The sequence below is a fragment of the Phyllostomus hastatus genome, unplaced genomic scaffold, assembly GCF_019186645.2.
Source record: "Phyllostomus hastatus isolate PE091 unplaced genomic scaffold, TTU_PhHast_1.1 phas_contig_148, whole genome shotgun sequence".
NCBI classification, from domain to species: domain Eukaryota; kingdom Metazoa; phylum Chordata; class Mammalia; order Chiroptera; family Phyllostomidae; genus Phyllostomus; species Phyllostomus hastatus.
In genome coordinates this window covers 13,791,426-13,811,129 of record NW_025333607.1, presented here as the reverse complement: position 1 = coordinate 13,811,129, position 19,704 = coordinate 13,791,426, and the positions used below count along the sequence as shown (strand labels likewise).

At 49.4% G+C, this 19,704-nt stretch overlaps 1 protein-coding gene across 5 annotated transcripts in view; it reads left to right on the top strand.

Annotated features, from left to right (window-relative positions):
- The window catches only part of DISP1 (dispatched RND transporter family member 1), a 140,715-nt gene extending 123,510 nt beyond the window's left edge, over positions 1-17,205 (top strand). For all 5 annotated transcript variants that reach the window (XM_045816729.1, XM_045816702.1, XM_045816720.1 and 2 more), the window contains 5 exons: positions 2,133-2,256; positions 3,065-3,192; positions 3,525-3,622; positions 6,109-6,206; positions 13,595-17,205. In XM_045816729.1, the coding sequence (XP_045672685.1) occupies positions 2,133-2,256; positions 3,065-3,192; positions 3,525-3,622; positions 6,109-6,206; positions 13,595-17,185 (4,039 nt within the window). In that variant the 3' untranslated portion in view covers positions 17,186-17,205. The remainder of the gene's footprint in view (positions 1-2,132; positions 2,257-3,064; positions 3,193-3,524; positions 3,623-6,108; positions 6,207-13,594) is intronic.
- Positions 17,206-19,704: the final 2,499 nt, after the last annotated feature.

Genomic DNA, 19,704 nt, shown 5'->3' with positions numbered 1-19,704 from the left:
GCTTAACTCGGTTTTTATCTCAATATGACAGCCGTTGTCGGAGTTTCAGGTTATGCATGAAACGTTAGTTTCCCACTCGGTGCCCGTAGCTGATACCCTGGCACAGAGAGCAGGGAGACCAACACTGCGGCCGGCGTTTGGGAGAGACACCCATCTGAGCAGACTTCACTCGCAGTAGACGAGGCCCCTCCCCCGCCCGCAGCTGTTTTATGTGCTCAGGCTGGCGGCTGCATCGCTTCAGCTCGAACACGTGTCTCCAGGCAAGGCTAGCATGTGAAACACCTGTGGGAGGAAGCGGCCTTGCAACGCGGTGAGGTTAACCGCGTGTGGAAGGATTGTGCTCAAGTCACTGACGCATGAAGTCTCCACGTGTAGTCGATGCACGTGTATCTCGTAGAGCAGCGCTGCGAAACCAAAACCACATGTTTCCAAAGGCAATCAAAGCAATTATTGCAGCAGGTTTCTAAGGTTGCTGTGCACGTGTGTGCAGATTTTTCAAGAGCACAAAACAAAAAGCCATTATGTAGGTGAATTCAACTTCAGTATGAAAACTAGGCCAGTCGGGGCCCACTGCCCTCTATTGGTAACACGTTTGGAAAAATGGATAACTTCTGTTTTATTGGAAAGAAAATTGATCCATTTAAAATGAAGTATAATGAGTAATTGTATAAGCCCGAGGCTATTTTCATTTTGCAGGGCTCACGTTTGAAAGGTCTGAACCATAAAGAACCCTCTTTAAGTCTGAAACAATGAAGAGAAAGTCCCGAGTGGGCTATTGACAAAGGATTTGCTTGCTTCCAAAGCAGTTCCTTTCATCCTAGTTTGCATTTGGTGGAGGAGGAAATAAAGGATAAAGAATATGAGCACTGGGTGTGTGCTAGAGATTCGAAAAGCTTCTGACCACTTGGTGTTTACATTTGAACAACCACGTGTTTTCCTAACATTCAGAATCATTGTTAAAAGGTTATTCCCTCTTATCTAGCGTAATTTTTTCCCTAATGAGTTTTTAAATGCAGAATTTACAGCCTGGTGAATAATATTCAGACTCGAAGAGAAATGAGCTGATAGTGTGGCTTAGGAATTTAATTTTAAAATCGAACTTGGGAAAGGTACATTTGTGGCAAGTTGACTTACTTGTGATGCCTTTTGACGAACTATAGAAATGGTCCCTGAAAATACAGCCTTTGATGTCTTTTATTTCTCTTGTGTTTGAAGCAAAAGATGATGTCATCGTGGTTAAGAGTCCAGGCTCTAAAAGCAGACTACCTGGATTCCAAGCGTTGGGACTTTTTCATTGAGATAACATTATATTAGGTTCAGGTGTACAACATAATGATTTGATGTTGTATGTATTGGCAAAATGAATACCATCGTGAAGTTAGTTAACCTCTTACCACCACGCAAATGCTTTTCTTGTGATGAGAACTTTCATGATCTGCTGTTGTAGCCAATAGGCTGTACGATATGATTAATTACAGTTGTCCTGCACTGCCTTGCATGCCTGTGACTTTGTTTTAGATGCCTGGCGACTCTGAACGACAGCCTCACCTGTCTGCACTTCGCTTTCCTCTCTGTCTGAATGATGTGTTCGTTATAGTTTTGGCTGGAAGGAAAGGGATTGTTTTATGGGACGTTTGTGGTTTGGTTGAGTTATTCCTAAGATTCACACTATGTGAACCTGTTTGTGGGCTGAGTTCTTCTTCCAGAATTTACAGAGCAAAAGTATGAGGAAAGGGAAAAGCCAGACAGCCAAAGTTCTGGAGGAGACGACAAGGAGTTTGGGTCCTCCGTTAAAATACACGTTCTTTCCTCTTAGGGAGTGTAGATCTTAGATCTCCCCTTTTCCAGGCACAGATATAGACAGAAAACACTGTTCGTCAAAGAGAGACAGTATCCTGACTCCCCACAGCCTGTGGCACGTGACCACCGCTCACCTCTAAGACACAAGAGGACCATGACCTTGTTACCTCTGGTTACAACTATATATAAATACTTACAATCTCATCGGATCTTTTACTGATAAATACCTGTACTGGGCTGGAATTATAAGGATTGAACCAATTGCTCTGTTAGGGAGCAGAAATCTCCGTTGCTCGAAGAGGCCTAATCTGTGATTTCTCTCCGCTCTGTAGCTACGCGGCCCTGATCGCCGACTGGCCCGTGGTGGTCCTGGGCATGTGCACTGTGCTCATCGTGGTCTGTGCCTTGGTTGGGGTGCTAGTGCCAGAGCTCCCCGACTTCTCCGATCCACTGCTGGTAAGGAGGGCGGGGCCGGCAGAGTTTGTTTCTCTACATGCCTTAGCCCAGAACCGTCTCAGAAAAATTACGCTAATGCAGATTGCATTCTGTTACTCAGGGCCCCATTTTTTGCTAAAGCCTTCTCAAGTCGTGAGTAAGTATGCACCTGTCTTTCTGCCAAGTAAAGACATGTCTTCCCTGTATTCTCAGGTTCTTAAAAAGTCAAGAAGTGTGCTCACCATGAAAAATCTGGAAGTGTTGCTTCTTGGTTCCCATGTTTAAGTTACAATAAAAAGCAAGAAATTGGAGAATCTGCATACTACAAAAAAATTTTTCATTCCGTCTTTAAACTGTCCCTATTTCCCCACAAAGAAGCTAGAGGAGTTTCAGTGTTACTAAGAGACAGCAGGGCCTGCCCTTCAGTAAACGTTCCCCTGGAGTGGGATAATGAGGCAGAGATGAGCAGGATAACGACATCCTCTTCGTTAAACACTGTTAACGTGCACAATATAAATTAATTTCACCATAGTATTTTATAACATAAAAGTATGTACTCGAAAGAGAAGCTTCAGATGAGTTTTTTTCCTCTTTCCTGAGACATGTAACAGACCAAAGACTCAGACTGTTCTGCCCCAGCAAACAGGTGATGGTATCACGTCAGCTCGTCCTGTTTTAACGCCGGTCACCTCTGGAGCAGCTGCGAGAAACGTCTGTGTTTTCGGCTGAAAGCTATCCATCACCTTGAGGTTGCTTCTCCAGGCTGCTGTAATGACCCCTGGCCCCAAATGAAGTACACTAACAGGGATTTGTGATTTTTTTGCCGCAGGGCTTTGAACCGAGAGGGACGACGATAGGCCAGAGACTGGTCACGTGGAATAACATGGTGAAAAATACAGGCTACAAAGCAACACTAGCCAATTACCCCTTTAAATATGCAGATGAGCAGGCCAAAAGGTAATCATTTATTAACTTTCAGACACAACATTGCTTAACGAATTCCGCTTTTAAACATTGCCTGAGCAACAAGATTCCATGGAAAATGCGTGGCTCAAAATCTTGTTGAAATCGTCATCGTCGAGTAAGAGTTTGTTGTATTAGGATGAAAAGTGAGGGTTTGGAGCTTTTTTCTTCCCAGAAGTGAGAAGATGAATGTTTGTTGCTTATATTAATCCTTCTAGCTTAATCTCAAGTGCTCCCCAGGCCATGCATGACCTTGAGGGTGTTGTTATGGGCATGCTAACTGAAATAGCTAGCAATTTACTGAAGGTCCCCTTGTTCTGTTCCAGCCATCGGGATGATAGGTGGTCCGACGACCACTATGAAAGAGAGAAGAGAGAAGTGGACTGGAACTTCCACAAAGACAGCTTTTTCTGCGACGTTCCAAGTGAGTGGCAGTCGTGGGGGCCCGAGCCCCTGGGCGGTTCCCTGGCCTCCTTGACAGTGAAAGTGATGAGACTCTGGACGGATAGGTGTGTGCGGCGATCACACGGCTTCACCGTCCCCGTCTTCCTGAAAGAGCCTTTGGTTTAATTAACTTGTCCAGGTCAGCCAACCACTGATCTGAATGTATTTACCTAGAGCAAAGATGAGTAAGAAAGAGATGGTCAAGTTATATTCAGTTCTTAAGGAAGGTATAAATCGAATAAAATTCTTGACCTGGCCAAAAATTTCAAGTCGCTTTTTAAAATTCCTCCTGCTATTTAAAAACAAAAAAACAAAAAAACCCCAAAAAAACCTCAAGTAACAAATACATATTTTGGGATTGATCCCTGAAGTAATCTACTGTATAACCCAAAATATATTGTTTAAATTCCGAGTCATTCAAAAAGCATATATTGATAGCCTTCTCTGCGCCTGCCTTGTCATTGGGCATCAGAGGTAGACAGGTGACCGAAATCAAGCCTAGGAGTCAGTCCCAAATGTGAAGTGCCCGCGGGACCTGGGTCACCATGCCCACCAGTGAACCAACGGTGAGGCTGGCAGCGGGAGGCAGGAGGAAGCGATGGGGGCCGTGCGGGAGTGCAGAGCCACGGCCACTTGGCAGCAGAGCGAGCCCTCGAAGAAACGAGAGCCTAGACAGTGTAAGAATGTCCCCGAGGTCAGGAGTTCCCTGTGGGCAGCAAACTCACTCAGAAGCTGCTGTAGCCTGGAGTTGGCCCAGCCACTCTGCAGCTGCCCGGGAGGGAGGGAGGGAGGAGTCAGACACCCAGAGGAGGCGCGTACAAGTGTGTGAGGCACTGATTAGCCCCAGATCAGGAATGACGAATGGTGGATGATTACCGCTGTCAGTGAATATTAACATTGCAGCTCTTTTGATTTTAGCTTTTTTTGTCGTTGTTGAGAATCTCTCTGCAGGGAGTATATTCCTGTCTTATCTGATCGCTAGAGGTCCTGATTGGGTCTTTGATGTTTCTGGATCTTGCCAAACCTCGGGGTCTTGAACACCATGTTTTGAACACGGTTTCACCAGATAGTAGTAGAGAGATAGCAAATGGAGACCGGGAAGAATGTTACACGGATCCCAGAAAGCATTGCAAGATTCTTTTTTTTTTTTTGTCTCTTATTAGAAAAGCTGGGCTCTGGTTAGTTGCATGTTCTGGCTAGTTTATTTCTCTCAGGGTGTTACATATATTGCTTAACCAGCATCTACCTGGTAGTTACTATTTTAACCAGGAAGAACATCAGCAAGTTCCTGAAATACAGTCTTGTTTTTATTTCAGTAGTCAACACTAAATATTTGTCTCATAAGTAGCAGGTTCCACCCTGAAAAAGTCATTTCCATTTCCGACTCTAGTAAAATGAAATGTTCCACAAGACTTATTTCGACGTGTACATCAATCAACATAAGAGAATAGCCATTTGATGGAGACAAAAGTTTTCCAAAGAAAACTTCATAATCACGAACAAAGTTTATCTCATACAGCTTTATTCCTAACTTTGTAGGTTGATTTTCTTTGTTAGGACAAGGAAGCATTTTAGATCGTGTAAAACGAACCTACTTTGTTGGACATGGTTCAGATTTTTTGTAATGGCCGAGGCAGCAGAAACTGTGCATCGTGAGCACCTGTGTTTTAATCACTGCATTTAATTCTCACAACTGTTGGACACAGGTGTTGCTCTCTCCGTTTTACCAGTGAGGAACCAAAGCTCAGAGAAGCTGTGGGTTACCCAAGGTCACCCGGCTAGGAAGGGACAAGACCCAGTCACACCCAGCTCTAACTCCAAAGGCCAAGCCCTTCCCAGAAATCACAGAACCTCCCTTATTCAGAAACATATTTGAGCATGATTTTCAAGATATTTTCTTCTGCACTGGTGGAGCAGAGAGAGTGTGCTCTCATGGAGAACGTGGGGGGTGGCTGTAACCCCCCCCCACCACCCCCGGCCAGCAGTCTGCTCTTAGTTGACGTTTCTTAGTGCTTTGAAATTGATCACCTGTCGTCTTCCCTCTCCAGTTAGCTGCCGAAGAGAACATCCTTATAATCCATTCTCGGCATTCCCTGGTGCATCGTTCTTTGATTTTATGTACCATTGTGGCAATGTGTTGGGAAATGAGGGTGCAGGCATTTCATTAACCACCTGCTGAAAGTTCATATGGTTGTGCTTCCCAATGAGAGTCTGATCCAAGATGCATTTGTTACGAAACTCCTATGATTTTTAAGATGTAGAGAGTAGACAAAGGCTTTGAGCTAACACAATATTATAGCATCGCTTTTTAAAAATATATATTTTCTCCTGGAATTGGTCAAAGGCGAGCCTTCCCTGCCACTAATGAATTGTCCATGTGGTTTCCCCATCTGTATTGCTTCTACAATCCCAGTCCTATGAAATACGGGGATCATTTATAACTTTTTTCTTTTTCCCTATCACCAGGTGACCGATATTCCAGAGTAGTCTTTACTTCAGCTGGAGGAGAGACACTGTGGAATTTACCAGCAATTAAATCGATGTGCAATGTAGATAATTCAAGGGTACGTACAGGGAAACGGAAATGTGTTTAGTGCAAATAAGGCGATGTTTTTGAAACTCCTCTTACCGCTGAGCCCGGGGTCTGATCGGAGGAAGGGACTTACGGGGCTTACCTGCTGAGGAGTAAACACCAGCAGGCCAGCCCTGCGGTCTCCTAGATCCCAGGATCAAAGTGTCCGCGTGTTTCCCCACCCTGAACAGACCTTCTTCCTTAATAAAGGACTTTTTTCTTTCGCTCTCCTGTCCTTTGTCCATGATAGTCTTTTGCATTCTTTCACAGTGGATTTCCTTTCAGGATAACAGTGAAGACTTTTTTTTCCTTCTTTTGTCATATTTTCTTTCCTAATCTGCTTCCATTGTTCACTGCACTTCCCCTGAGGCAACTGTCAGCATCTTAATTACCCAGTGAAATGCCTGTCTTTCCAGCCATCAGTGGGTCCTTTGGGCCCTGAGACCTCAAAGGAAAATTGAGGGCTCAGGCCGGGGAGAGGGACATCAAAGGGGATAAAGACGGTATCTGTGCAAAGGGCCAGAGTAATCCAATCCAGATTGTCCTGAACTCGGAACACCTCGCTGCCGTGCTGCCCCAGAAGACGGAGATGCAGAAAGACTCAGTGTCCGGTCTTTCTCTGCTCTGTAGCCGAACAGACGTCAGCCCCAGAACCTGCAAAGGCCGCCTCTGGGCTGGGCGGAGCTGTCTGTTCCCTGTGTTCAGAGGCAGAAACTGCCGTCTGATGCCACTAACGGACCTGTCCAAGCACAGTAACCGGGCAGAAAAGCAGCTCCAAGACGCAAAATCACTGTTCAGTCGAAAGTCTAATCACATGCGAGGCTAAGGGCTGGTCTGACAGTTCAGCACGACCGCCTGTTCTAACAACAGAGTTTCTTAATGGAATGCAAGGCAGAAAGGACCCTGGGGCCCTCAGACCAGCAGTCTCATCGTGCTGATAGGAGCGCCCCCGAGAGCCGCGTGGCTTACCCAGCCTAGCTAGTGGGTCCCACATCTCCTGGCTTCATGCTGCATTGAGAGGCTGTTTATACATTTTGCAAATAACCTCCCCGTTGATGGATCTTTCAGGATTTTCCACAAGCGCCAGCTTTTCTCTGTGCAACTCCAAATAGAGCAGTGATTTTCCACCAGCGTGACGCAAGAATTTTTAGAACAAGCAATGCCTGACTCTGTAGTCAGGGGCACGGACCTCTTTTCCCTTAGATTGTCAAATTTAAGATGACAACAGCCAGCACAATAATAGCCATCCATCCAGTACGAATGAATCAAAATTACACCTTTCTTTTTTTTGTCAGATGGGGTGCCACAGAATTTTAGTCATTAGTTTACGTGTGCCGTGAGATGAAAAGGTCGAAAATCACTGAAACAGATCAAAGGCACCAACCACCTATAAACACAACCGTTCCTGCATCGGTGGTCAGCTTTTCTTTGCCATGTTTCCTCCTCTTCCACAGCGATCAGCTCATTATTTGGAAGCTAGGAACACGTTTCTCCTCGTCACAGGTCACCACCCTTCTTGTGTAGAAAGCTAACTCTAAGGTGGCAGATGTGTACAGTATTTACCACGTGTCAGGTTGCATGCTCAGTGCCTTACATCACCCCCCACGGGCCTGTGACCCTGCTCTGCCACCTGCATGGTCACACCTTGACTGAGAGCAGCTCACTAACTTCCACACCTCCCAGTTCTCATGATCCTACCTTCACAGTTGATCTTCAGACCTTCCCTGCCCCGCAGACTCTGAAGTGGCTGGATCCACGCGATCCACCAATTGCTGATGTTCATTCAGTGTTGTTGATTCCTGTCAGGAAGTGTTCTAAACCCTTGAATGAATGATTCCATCATTCGTTGAATTATTATTATTCACCCACGCGATAGGGTTGTGAATTAAGGACTGTTGTTTTGCCCACACAGGTGGTAAGTGGCAAATGCAGGGTCTGAACTCCGCCAAGCCTCACTCCAGCCTGTGCTTGTGCTCACCAGGCCCTAGGCTCCCCGAATGCGGAAGATGACACCCCATTTTTGTTTAGTTTTACTGTCTATGCCATTTCCCACGCACATGAACCTCAAGGAGTCAGCATGGCCCAGAATAAGTATCACTGTTAAAGAGCCGGCTATTTATCCTTGATGGACTCAGAGACCCAAACGCCAAGGAGCAGTGCTCTGTTGTGGTAGCTCATTGGTGAAAGCCGTGCATCATTTCATACGTAATCTCATTTTCATTATAGATCAGATGAATAAAAGCAGCATCAATAGGTAGTTTACAAAAAGGCATGACAGAACAGATATGATAAGTAGGTTGAATGCACTACATGAGGGGAAAATAATGGGAGGAAAATCCTGAAGCTCAGGACAAGATTTCACATCCAGTAACACATGTCCCGTGGTCCTGTCCACTTGCTCGTCATGAGCAGCAGACTTGCCTGTACCCCCCTGACCGCCCGAGCAAGAAGGAACTCACGCTCAGTGACGGAAGTCGTGTAAGTGGGGTAACCAGTTTGTTCCTTGGAGGAAGCCCAGCTGCCCCGGTACTCAGGCAGGGAAGAACCGTTCCTCATAGTGTCCGTCAAACAAGCATAGCCTTGTATACAAGCTCCCCCACAGCCTGCACACAGGAGGCACGGGAAGGACGCTTAGCCAACTGGTAGACCCTATCTCAGGTAGGTTGGTAGCAGGAAAACATTACAGCAAAAGCTTTTTGACGAGAGATTAAAGCAAAGAAATCTAAATACGTGGCTTTCTAGTGGCTTTGATGCGTTGCCGGGTGTAGGCTAGGTAAAGGGGTGGCTGTACTCTGCTTTATTTTTCTCCACTGGCTCACCGTAAGGACTGGGTAGCTAGGAGCTCAAGTTTGCAAGCCATAGCAAGAACACCACAGCACGTAGTCTGCTTGTGCAGAGTTGACGCGCAGACCGAGACAGATGTCTGAATGGACGAATGGTCAAGCCAGTCACAGGGCCATACCAGTGAATGAAAAGTCGGTCATCAGGGTCCCCACATTCTACCTCAGAGGGCATGGCTGTCATTTTAACCTGTTAAGTTGAATTCTATTTCTACCAGAGGGCGTGGTTGTCATTTTAACCTGTTAAGTTGAATTCTATTTCTACCAAAGGCCAGTGCCTTTGTATTCTAGTCTCACACTGTGCCATGAACCCAGAATAATACACTTTTCTCATTGCGATAATGTATATTCAGCGGTATCATAACTACTGGTTAGCAGTTCAGGCTTCAGATTATTACTGTACCATCTTCTAGTCTCAGGATGCTTTTAGGACTTTCGTTTGTTGTGCTGGTTCGAGCAGACGGTCCTGGGGCTGCTTGGCAGCCTCTCCCTTCTCCCCACTTCAAATCCTGGTGTCGTACTTAGGCCCTTGATCACTAACAGTTATCGCGTCGGATGGGACACACACCAAGCGATACAGAGCAGAGCTGGGCCGTCCTGGGTCGACTCGGGGAAACGTCTGGCCCTCAGTGTGGCGTCTCAAGGAGACCAGATGTTTCCGTGGTCACCCGCCCGGGCTGACAGCACGTTGAGTTCTGCTGCCAGATTCTGTTCCCACGAAATGCCCCTCACACTCAGCTCAGCCGGGCCTCGCTCCCCGACCTGCATCCCTTCTGCTTCTGATGCTGCTGTCTCCCTCCCAATAGGAACGCTTGTTTCTTAGACTACCAAAAGGAGCCTCTGTTGACTCCCCTGCCTTCCCCGTTACTTTTTCCTGCCCTTTGACACTCTCCAGGACACACTGGCAGCTGGCCCTCAGTACCCAGAAGTGTGTTCTTCTAATCTCGACTCTGCCGGAAACCCTGCGTCCCGGGTTTTGAGTCTTTGCACATTGTCATAGGTGGAACTCAGGGCAGTCAGCCGAGGAAAGGGATTGGAGTCTGGTGCCTAAGACCCTGTTTTCTAGGGCAACTTTTATGGGCAGCGGGGACACCCCCTGAGGCTTGGAGGACCCAGAAGTGTGTTTCCTGGTGCTGGTGTCAGGCAGGCTGTGGATCTCATGTTCTCCCTAGATCCCTAAACTTCCCATGCGTGGGGCACGTGGTCCCACAGGGAGGGAACCTGGTATGAGGGGTTACTTTTGTTCCCTTTGGTTTTTTCTCAGCCTCTTTAAAAATACCTCCAACTGAGTTTTAAAAGTTAAGGTATTATTTAAAACTCTGCTGGTTGCTTCTTTTGCTCTCCTCTTGCCCCCTATTTTAAGCCAGCTCCACCCCTGCGACTGTCTCACTAGGAAGTGTCCAAAGACACGTTGTAACCACATAAGCAACATGGCCTCCCAACAGCCAATTTGGGAACGCCTAGAATTCAGAGTTAGATTGCTCACAAGAATTACGAGAAATTGCTCTCACTCACTCCGATCTGATTTTTATAAATGTCAAGGGTTTTGAAATCATCCCCGTGAATTCCTTTCCCCGCACTATGGCAGAAATACACCTGAAGATATGCCCGCTCACCAGTCTCCGGAAGCCCCACGGGACAATGCAGGACTGTGCATTTAGCTGTCTCAGCCACAGGCAGCGGAGTCACGGCCACTGTCCCCTCACACTCAGCTGCTCACGTTAGCTCGCCCCCCGCAGGTTCACACAGGCCTGCCACCTAACGCGGCCCTTCTCACGTGGCATTAGAATTATTGATTGTCCTGTCCGATTTCCCTGCCACACTCGCGCGCGACTCGAGAGCAAGGACCACCGTGCCTACTCATCTTGTAGAGGTGTCGATAAATGTTCTTTCTTTTGGACGGACGGGCGGCTGGGGACACGTGGCCTCACTGCTGGCAGCCTACCCATTTCCTCGCGCTCCATCCCTTTGGACTCGGGTGATCGGGGCTGTAGCTTCCAAATCCGCATAAGATGTGCCCGTCATGATGTCTTTTCTCTGTCCTTATGTCTTACCCTGGAGTGTCCTCGAACACTGGTTTACAGAGGTGGTGCATCAGCCAGCACCACCTTTGAATCTGAGGGTTGGCTCTCCAGAGGCTTACGAGCGCCCAGTTTTAATAGCAGCCATCGAAGTAGTGTTTGGTCTGTTTATCTCAGCCAGCTTTCTCATCTTCGGGCAGATGCACACCAAAATGCTGCTATTGTCTGTAAAAGTTATTCAAGGACAGGGTCCTGAGCTTTCCTTCCCAGTCTCAGCTGGCAGCCCTGTTTCCTTTCTCTTTCCATCTCTTTTGTATAAGGGGTCTGGCAGAAGTAACGCCTGCTCGAGTGCAGCTGGTAGGGTGATGATTATATGGGTGTAATCATTGATAGTTTTCATTTGAGTATTTTACCTAAAATGTCCTATGGTGTGCTTGAGTGTGATACTGTTATGTCACAGAATTGCATGCTTATGATTTTGTAATAAAAGATGTTATCATAAAAAAGGGGCGTTACTTGTGCCTGACCCTGTGTATCAACAGCTACAAATAGGTTCCTTCTAGCTGATCCTGGGCTTCATAACGGACACAATTCGTTTTCTTCCGTCTGAAAATGGTCAGATATTAGGGTTGCTTTACCTTTGCTCCAGTCCCCCAGGCTGGCTCCAGGGGCCTGCACGGGCTGTCTTCGTGGGGATACAGCGGGTGACGGGCCACGGAAATGGGACAGGTGTTCTTCCCGGTTCCTGTCGTTCGCCAGGTGGTTCTGTTTCCCCTGATTTAGCATATGTGAATGTTCTCACCTGGAAAGAAGAACTCAATCCGAATTATCCTGTCTTGTGAAATGTCAAGGAATTATTGCTCTTTGGAAGTGAGCTTAAAAGTTAAGGTTTTGTTAAAATAAACATTAATTTAGTACACTTGAATAATAACCCTTTGGACTCCTTTTCTTTACCCCCAAGAGAGTATCTTTAAAAACAATGACAACTTTTTGTTATGGAGATTTTCAACCAGGTGCCGACATGGTGCAATGGAATAATGTCTCATGTGCTGATCTCCAACTTCACCAGCTGCCAATACATGGCCAGTCTCATTTTATAATACACCTCGTCCCCAGGACTGGTCCCAGTAAAACACAGTTGACCCTTGAATAACCCGGAGGTTAGGGATGCCAACCCCCTGTGCTGTCAGAAATCCACATACAACCCTTGACTCCCCCCAAAACTTAACTACATGTGGACGTTATAAGCAACCTGGTTCTTCACAGTCCTAAGTTCCAAAGAGATGATTAATCTTCTCTACTTTGAGAAGGTATTTCAATGCATGATTGATAAAGCCTCCTTGAATTAAGATCAAGGGTGGTTTTAATTCTAGTAGAAAAAAAATTATTCACACCCTGGTCGAACTTTGGAGTTTCCTCCCCGGAACAGCCTTTGACAAACAGCGATGAGGGAGCGAGCTAGGAGTGGGTCGTCTTTAGCCCTGGTACTCAGAAGTGTCTGGACAGGCTGGAGGGCAGGGGAGTACTTCTTATTCTCGCCCATGTCACTCACAGGTTCTGAAGGCAGTGGAATTGTGCAAGCTTCCTCTAAACGAGCAATGCCAGGCCTGGCACTGGGACAGTTTTTCAATTCTCTGCAAGAACAGCCATCAGCAGAAAAGCCTTGTGTAGGAACAGTGTCCTGAATGAGAAACACTGTCCACCTGGAATCTGGCATTGTCACACTTGCTAAGTCGCACGCAGCAGAGAGAGCACTGTTTACCAGAAGAGAAAATTCTCCCAAAAGGGTCTATTTATTTTATTCATTGCATGTATTTAAAGATCAGGTACATAGCAAGGTGGGCAAAAGTAGGTTTACGGTTGTGTGTATGCAAAACACAGGGTTTGCTCCCGTATTCTAATTTGTCAATGCTTGCATTTTGTATTTGCACAACTGTGGACCTACTTTCACCCACCCCTGTGTGTATCTCAGGAACCAGTTTTGTTTCTGCATCTTCGACGTCAGCGACTCTGGTTTTCCTGTCACTTTTCGGCAGTTTTCCAGGGCCTGTCCTGTTGCTCCCAACTAAGTGGATTCATCTATAAGACCTTCACCCCCCCCAATTCTTGCTGTTAACCAGAAGTCTTGGGCAAAACCACACATTTATTTCATCAATCAATCGGAGAGTTGTTCTCTTAATTAATCCTGTGGGTGTACATGCAGAAGCCTCCCAGAGTGCCCACTGTGTTGCTTTTCAAAGTGACTTTGAACAGGCCTGCTCACAAAAGAGGTGTTAATTCTGTCTCCTGTTTTTAAACCGAAGTAGCACTGCTTGAAGGTGTTTCACACTGGCGTGTCAGCTCCAAACAGTGCCTCCTTGTTCAGAGTCAAGTCACCTAGCGAGTGCCCTGCCACAGCTAACTCCCAAGAGTGGCTGTTTATCTCCCACAATTCCCTGTCCCTCATGGCCACCCCAGTGCCACCCTCTGAGTGCCCCCGTTTTAAACGCCAGCCCTTCCTCCTGTCTCTCTCTTCACAGATCAGGTCCCACCCCCAGTTCAGCGACCTCTGCCAGAGGACCTCGGCCGCTTCCTGCTGCCCCAGCTGGACACTCGGCAACTACATTGCCATCCTGAACAACCGGTCGTCCTGCCAGAAGATCGTGGAGCGGGACGTGTCCCACACCCTGAAGCTGCTCCGCACCTGCGCCAAACACTACCAGAACGGCACCCTGGAGCCCGACTGCTGGGACACGGCGGCCAGGAGGAAGGATCAGCTCAAGTGCACCCACGTGCCGCGGAAGTGTACCAAGTACAATGCCGTGTACCAGATCCTCCACTACTTGGTGGACAAAGACTTCATGACCCCGAAGACGGGCGACTACGCCGCGCCGTCTTTGAAGTACAGCATGCTCTTCTCTCCCACGGAGAAGGGGCAGAGTATGATGAACATTTACCTGGACAACTTCGAGAACTGGAACTCGTCCGACGGCATCACCACCGTCACGGGGATCGAGTTCGGCATCAAACACAGCCTGTTCCAGGATTACCTCCTGATGGATACCGCGTATCCCGCCATAGCCATTCTGATCGTCCTCTTCGTCATGTGCGTCTACACCAAGTCCATGTTCATCACGCTGATGACGATGTTCGCCATCATCAGTTCCCTGATCGTGTCCTACTTTCTCTACCGCGTAGTCTTTAACTTTGAGTTTTTCCCCTTCATGAACCTCACCGCGCTCATTATTTTGGTTGGCATCGGGGCGGACGACGCGTTCGTCCTGTGCGACGTTTGGAACTACACCAAGTTCGACAAGCCTCACGCCTTGACCTCGGAAACGGTGAGCATCACCTTGCACCACGCGGCCCTGTCCATGTTCGTCACCAGCTTCACCACCGCGGCTGCCTTCTACGCGAACTACGTCAGCAACATCACAGCCATCAGGTGCTTCGGGGTGTACGCGGGGACCGCTATCCTGGTGAACTACGTCCTGATGGTCACGTGGCTCCCCGCCGTGGTCGTGCTGCACGAGCGGTACCTTCTCAACATATTCACGTGCTTCCGGAAGCCCCAGCAGCAAATCTGCGACAACAAGAGCTGCTGGACCGCGGCCTGCCAGAAGTGCCACAAGGTCCTCTTTGCCGTTTCGGAAGCATCTCGGATTTTCTTCGAAAAAGTGCTGCCCTGCATCGTCATCAAGTTTCGCTACCTTTGGCTGTTCTGGTTCCTCGCCCTGACGGTGGGCGGGGCCTACATCGTGTGCATCAACCCGAAGATGAAACTGCCCTCCTTGGAGCTGTCCGAGTTCCAGGTGTTCAGGCCCTCGCACCCTTTCGAGCGCTACGATGCCGAGTACAAGAAGCTCTTCATGTTCGAACGCGTTCACCACGGAGAGGAGCTCCACATGCCCATCACGGTGATCTGGGGCGTGTCCCCGGAGGACAACGGCAACCCCCTGAATCCCAGGAGTAAAGGGAAGCTGACCTTAGATAGCAGTTTCAACATCGCGAGCCCCGCCTCCCAGGTCTGGATTTTGCACTTCTGTCAGAAGCTGAGAAACCAGACGTTCTTTCACCAGACGGACGAACAGGACTTCACCAGCTGCTTCATCGAGACCTTCAAGCGCTGGATGGAAAACCAGGACTGTGACGAGCCAGCCCTGTACCCGTGCTGCAGCCGCTGGAGCTTCCCCTACAAGCAGGAGATTTTTGAGCTGTGCATCAAGAGGGCCATCATGGAGCTGGAGAGGAGCACGGGGTACCACCTGGACAGCAAGACCCCGGGGCCGAGGTTCGACATCAACGACACCATCAGGGCGGTCGTCTTGGAGTTCCAGAGCACCTACCTGTTCACCCTGGCTTACGAGAAGATGCACCAGTTCTACAAAGAGGTGGACTCGTGGATCTCCAGCGAGCTGAGTTCTGCCCCCGAGGGCCTCAGCCACGGCTGGTTCGTCAGCAACCTGGAGTTCTACGACCTGCAGGATAGCCTGTCGGACGGCACCCTCATCGCCATGGGGCTGTCCGTGGCCGTGGCCTTCATCGTCATGCTGCTGACCACGTGGAACATCGTCATAAGCCTGTACGCCATCCTTTCCATAGCCGGCACGATATTTGTCACGGTCGGCTCTCTGGTCCTGCTGGGCTGGGAGCTCAACGTCTTGGAGTCCGTCACCATTTCCGTCGCGGTCGGCCTATCCGTGGACTTCGCCGTCCACTACGGGGTGGCCTACCGCTTGGCCCCGGACACCGACCGGGAAGGGAAGGTGGTCTTCTCCCTGAGCCGCATGGGCTCCGCCATCGCCATGGCCGCCCTGACCACCTTCGTGGCCGGCGCCATGATGATGCCGTCCACCGTCCTGGCCTACACCCAGCTGGGCACCTTCATGATGCTGATCATGTGCATCAGCTGGGCCTTCGCCACCTTCTTCTTCCAGTGCATGTGCCGGTGCCTTGGGCCGCAGGGGACCTGTGGCCAGATCCCTTTACCTAAGAAACTCCAGTGCAGTGCCTTCTCCCACGCCTTGTCCACAAGTCCTGGCGACAAGGGACAAAGCAAAACACATACCCTGAACGCTTACCACTTAGATCCCAGGGGCCAGAAATCTGACGTGGAGCATGAGTTCTATGAATTAGAGCCCCTGGCGGCCCACAGCTGCCCTGCCTCCGAGAAGACCGCTCACGAAGAGGCCCACACCTGCGCTGAGTTCCTCCCCAGCCAGGCGAGGCTCTCAGGGGCGCCCGTGCACCCAGCTTACAACCACGAACCCAACAAAAGCACCAGAAGCGACCCGAGCTGCACCTCGGCGCGTTCCTCTCTGGAACAGCACACCGTGCGGCACCTCTACTCTGTGAACCAGAGGTGTAGCTGCCCGCATGCCTATAAACACTTGAAATACGGCCCGCACGCTTGCCAACAGATGGGCGACTGCGCGTGCCACCCGTGCAGCTTTGTGCACGTCCGGAACGGCGTGGCCCCTCTGAAGGCGGCACAGCCGGCCCCCGAGGGCTTCGTGCTCCCCCTCCCGCACGTCCACCACTGCCCCTGCCTCCACGGCCGAGGGAGAGTTGCTGGGATGCAGAGCGCTCCGCCGCAGAGCTCCTTCCTGCACCCGGGGCAGCACGCGCCGGCCCCGGACCAAACGGGCCAGAGCGGTTTGCAGAGCAGCGAAGAGCGCCTCCCGAAGGCGGCAGAGCCGCCCTCCGCTGCCTGCAGAAGCACCGCGTCCCTACGCGGGGCGGGCTGTGACTCCGAGAGTGACCAGAGGGGGCGCGGTGCACACAGAGACAGCGGGAGCGTGGCGCTCCGCGGAGGGGATGCAGACAGGGACTCCAGTGCAGGGCCTCGGACCCACAGGGCAGACGGGGGGCCCGAGCCACGCTCGTCACAGACCGACGTCCGCGTGAACTCGGAACGTTTACATCCGAAGGAGCCAAAGTTTCCGTGGAGCCGTTTCGCGGGGGAGGCCGGTTGTGGGTCCCGCCCGAACAACCCGCGCGGCGGGGGCAGAGTTGTGCGAGGGAGGTGCGGGTCTGCCGACCGCCGGGCGCCGACCTTGGACGCCGGCGTGCCTGCCGTATCGACACACTCGGAACTTCCTGGTGAAAGTCTGTTGATAAAAACACTTTAATAAATAGAGTATTAAATTCAGAACCAGTGCCTCCATTGTTCCTTTGAAACGGAAGTGAAGTCCAGGGGTTTAGAAAAGGAGTCCAAAAATATGCAGAACAACAAGGGTGTTCCCATGGTTCGGAAGCAGGGAATGCTGGGGTATTCCGTGTGGACACTCAAACACATAATGAGTGTTGGCTGATTCTTGAGTTTTGTGTTTGCCAAAAGGTACAGTTGTGTTTTTTTTCTTTTTACCTTTACACCCAACTTGAAAAATAATTGTCCCTCATAGCAGTGAGTCAGAAATTTAGAGTTTGAATTATCTAGACGTTTCCATTCTCCCTGGCAATCCTATTTACCTAATATTCTGGTGCATTTGATTTTCAGTAATTAGGACAGTTGATTGTACAACATTATATGGTTTTTAATAGAGCCACTTCCTTTGGGATCCAGGAACTCAGCAGCATTAAGATTTATAATTTTGGGTGAAGCCTCATTTAAAAATTAGTCACCAAGCATTTTAACAGTGCGTCCCACTTGCCTGCATGGATAGACTTTACATGAAGTCAGCGACACATTTATGGCTAAATTGATGCCTTTTTCCACATTAGCCAAAATGTACAGTTCTTCCGTTCTTACATCTGTTTAACACTGCAGACGCCGGCCTCACCGTGTGTCGGGCGACAATTATCTCAGTGCCTTGGAAGGACGAGCTCGAAGGGAGAGATGCGATCACCCGGAACAGGGCTGCACACACACCCTAGCGTGAGTCACACGTTCACAAAGACAGACCCGGGCCAGATGGATCCGAGCCCTTCGAGGCAGCTGGTCCTCTGAGGGCTGGCTTCCATCTCCTCCCCCAAGGCGATGCGTGCAGCCGGCTGCTCTCTCCTGGGCTGGTGTCTCAGTAGGTGCGAGGCGGATTTCATTGTGCAAGTAACGCCTGGAGGTGCCCCGCCTTCAGGCGGCATCTTAAACGACGCTGTGCCCCTCCCCAGCGACGGAGCTGGTGGGGCCTGCTTTCTGCGGACTGCTTCCAGGGACACGGTCCTCCTCACAAGACATCTCCTGATGCTGTGCGTTCCTGCCCCCTCCTGGGGCAGTTCCCTCGCATCCTGCCTCTGCTTTGGTGCTCTGAAAGAAAAAAAAAAAAACAACTGGTGGAAATAGTTCCAAATGCCACGCTCTTTCCAAAAGTCACATTCGTTATTTTCTGGAAATTGTTTTCCAAATTAGATCTGCCCGTTGTTCAGGGCCTGCAAAAAGCTTTCGAGAGTTGGAAGGGGGTCTCGTGGTTCACTGACTCACAGCCACCGCCCCCCAGCCGTGGGGCCCCCTTGCCTGCACCCAGATCTCTTGTCCTGCGGTTTTTCTGCCGCTTCGGTCCTCACTCTGCTCAATGAAGTGAAGACAAGCATCTCTGATCTTTCTGCCACACGGCATCCGGAAAGATGCTTGAAAACAGTAATCACGTCCTCCCCCTGAAATTCCCGGTTCACGCAGCGGTTTTTCCCATGACTGGGTTTCAAGCTGTTAAAACACGGATGAGGCCATTACTGTCTCTGGATAGGTAAGGCTGTGGAACTCCCTGCCCAGGCATGGTACTCAAAACAGAACCCCTATCCAGTGCGGAAAAGTGGACCAGCCCCGGGGAAACGGAATTCCTGGTAGTTCACGTCGAGATGGAAACCCACACGCAGCTTAGCAGGGCGTAAACCCGCTGTCTGTCTCACATGTACCGCTACTAAGCTGCCTCTTCAAACCATTAGCTTCTTGCACTGAAGTTCGGAGCCAGAGGTGCATTGCCCTTGCACTGCATTGTGTTAGATAAGCCTGACAAAGTGGGGAGGGGAGGGGGCTCCCAAAAATTGGACTCAAAATCCCCAGCTTTACATTCTCTGCTTTTCTTCTGAAATGTGTAAACGTCAACTTGGCTAGTGATAACTTAGTGACATAAAAGCACTTTTTTTTTTCCTGGCATGGATATGCAGTGAGCTTCAGGGAGATAGCAGAAGCAGACTTCTTTACAGAGAGTCCAACCAGAAAGACTTTCCAGGTGAGCTTAATTTAGAAAACAAAAATGGAGACACTGGTTACCCTCCACCTTGAATGTGGCAGGAACACTTTCTTCTAGACTTTGCACTTTGTTAATATTTTTCATGCAGAAACTTCAAGAAGAATTTGTTAGCTGGGACTAGAAAAATTTTTTTTCTTAATTCCTCATTACTAGGCAACAAAATATCACTATTTCTAGTTCTGGTTCACAGACATTTCCTTCATTGTCCCAGAGAACTGCAAAGCAGACGAAAGTTCAGATGATAAAGGAGCCCTTTCACTGTGAAGTATTTGCGACTCGGAGGATATTTGCTCACGGACAGGACTCACACACTGTTTCTACAACGGGACATACCACTGAGGGTTGGGTCCGTGAGGCCAAGGTCATCCCTGACTTGCCTGGAAGGTCACTTTTCCAAGCCCTACCTGATTGGAAAGTGGAACAGGCCAAGAGCGTACAGTTTTTCACAGAGAAGCGCTGTA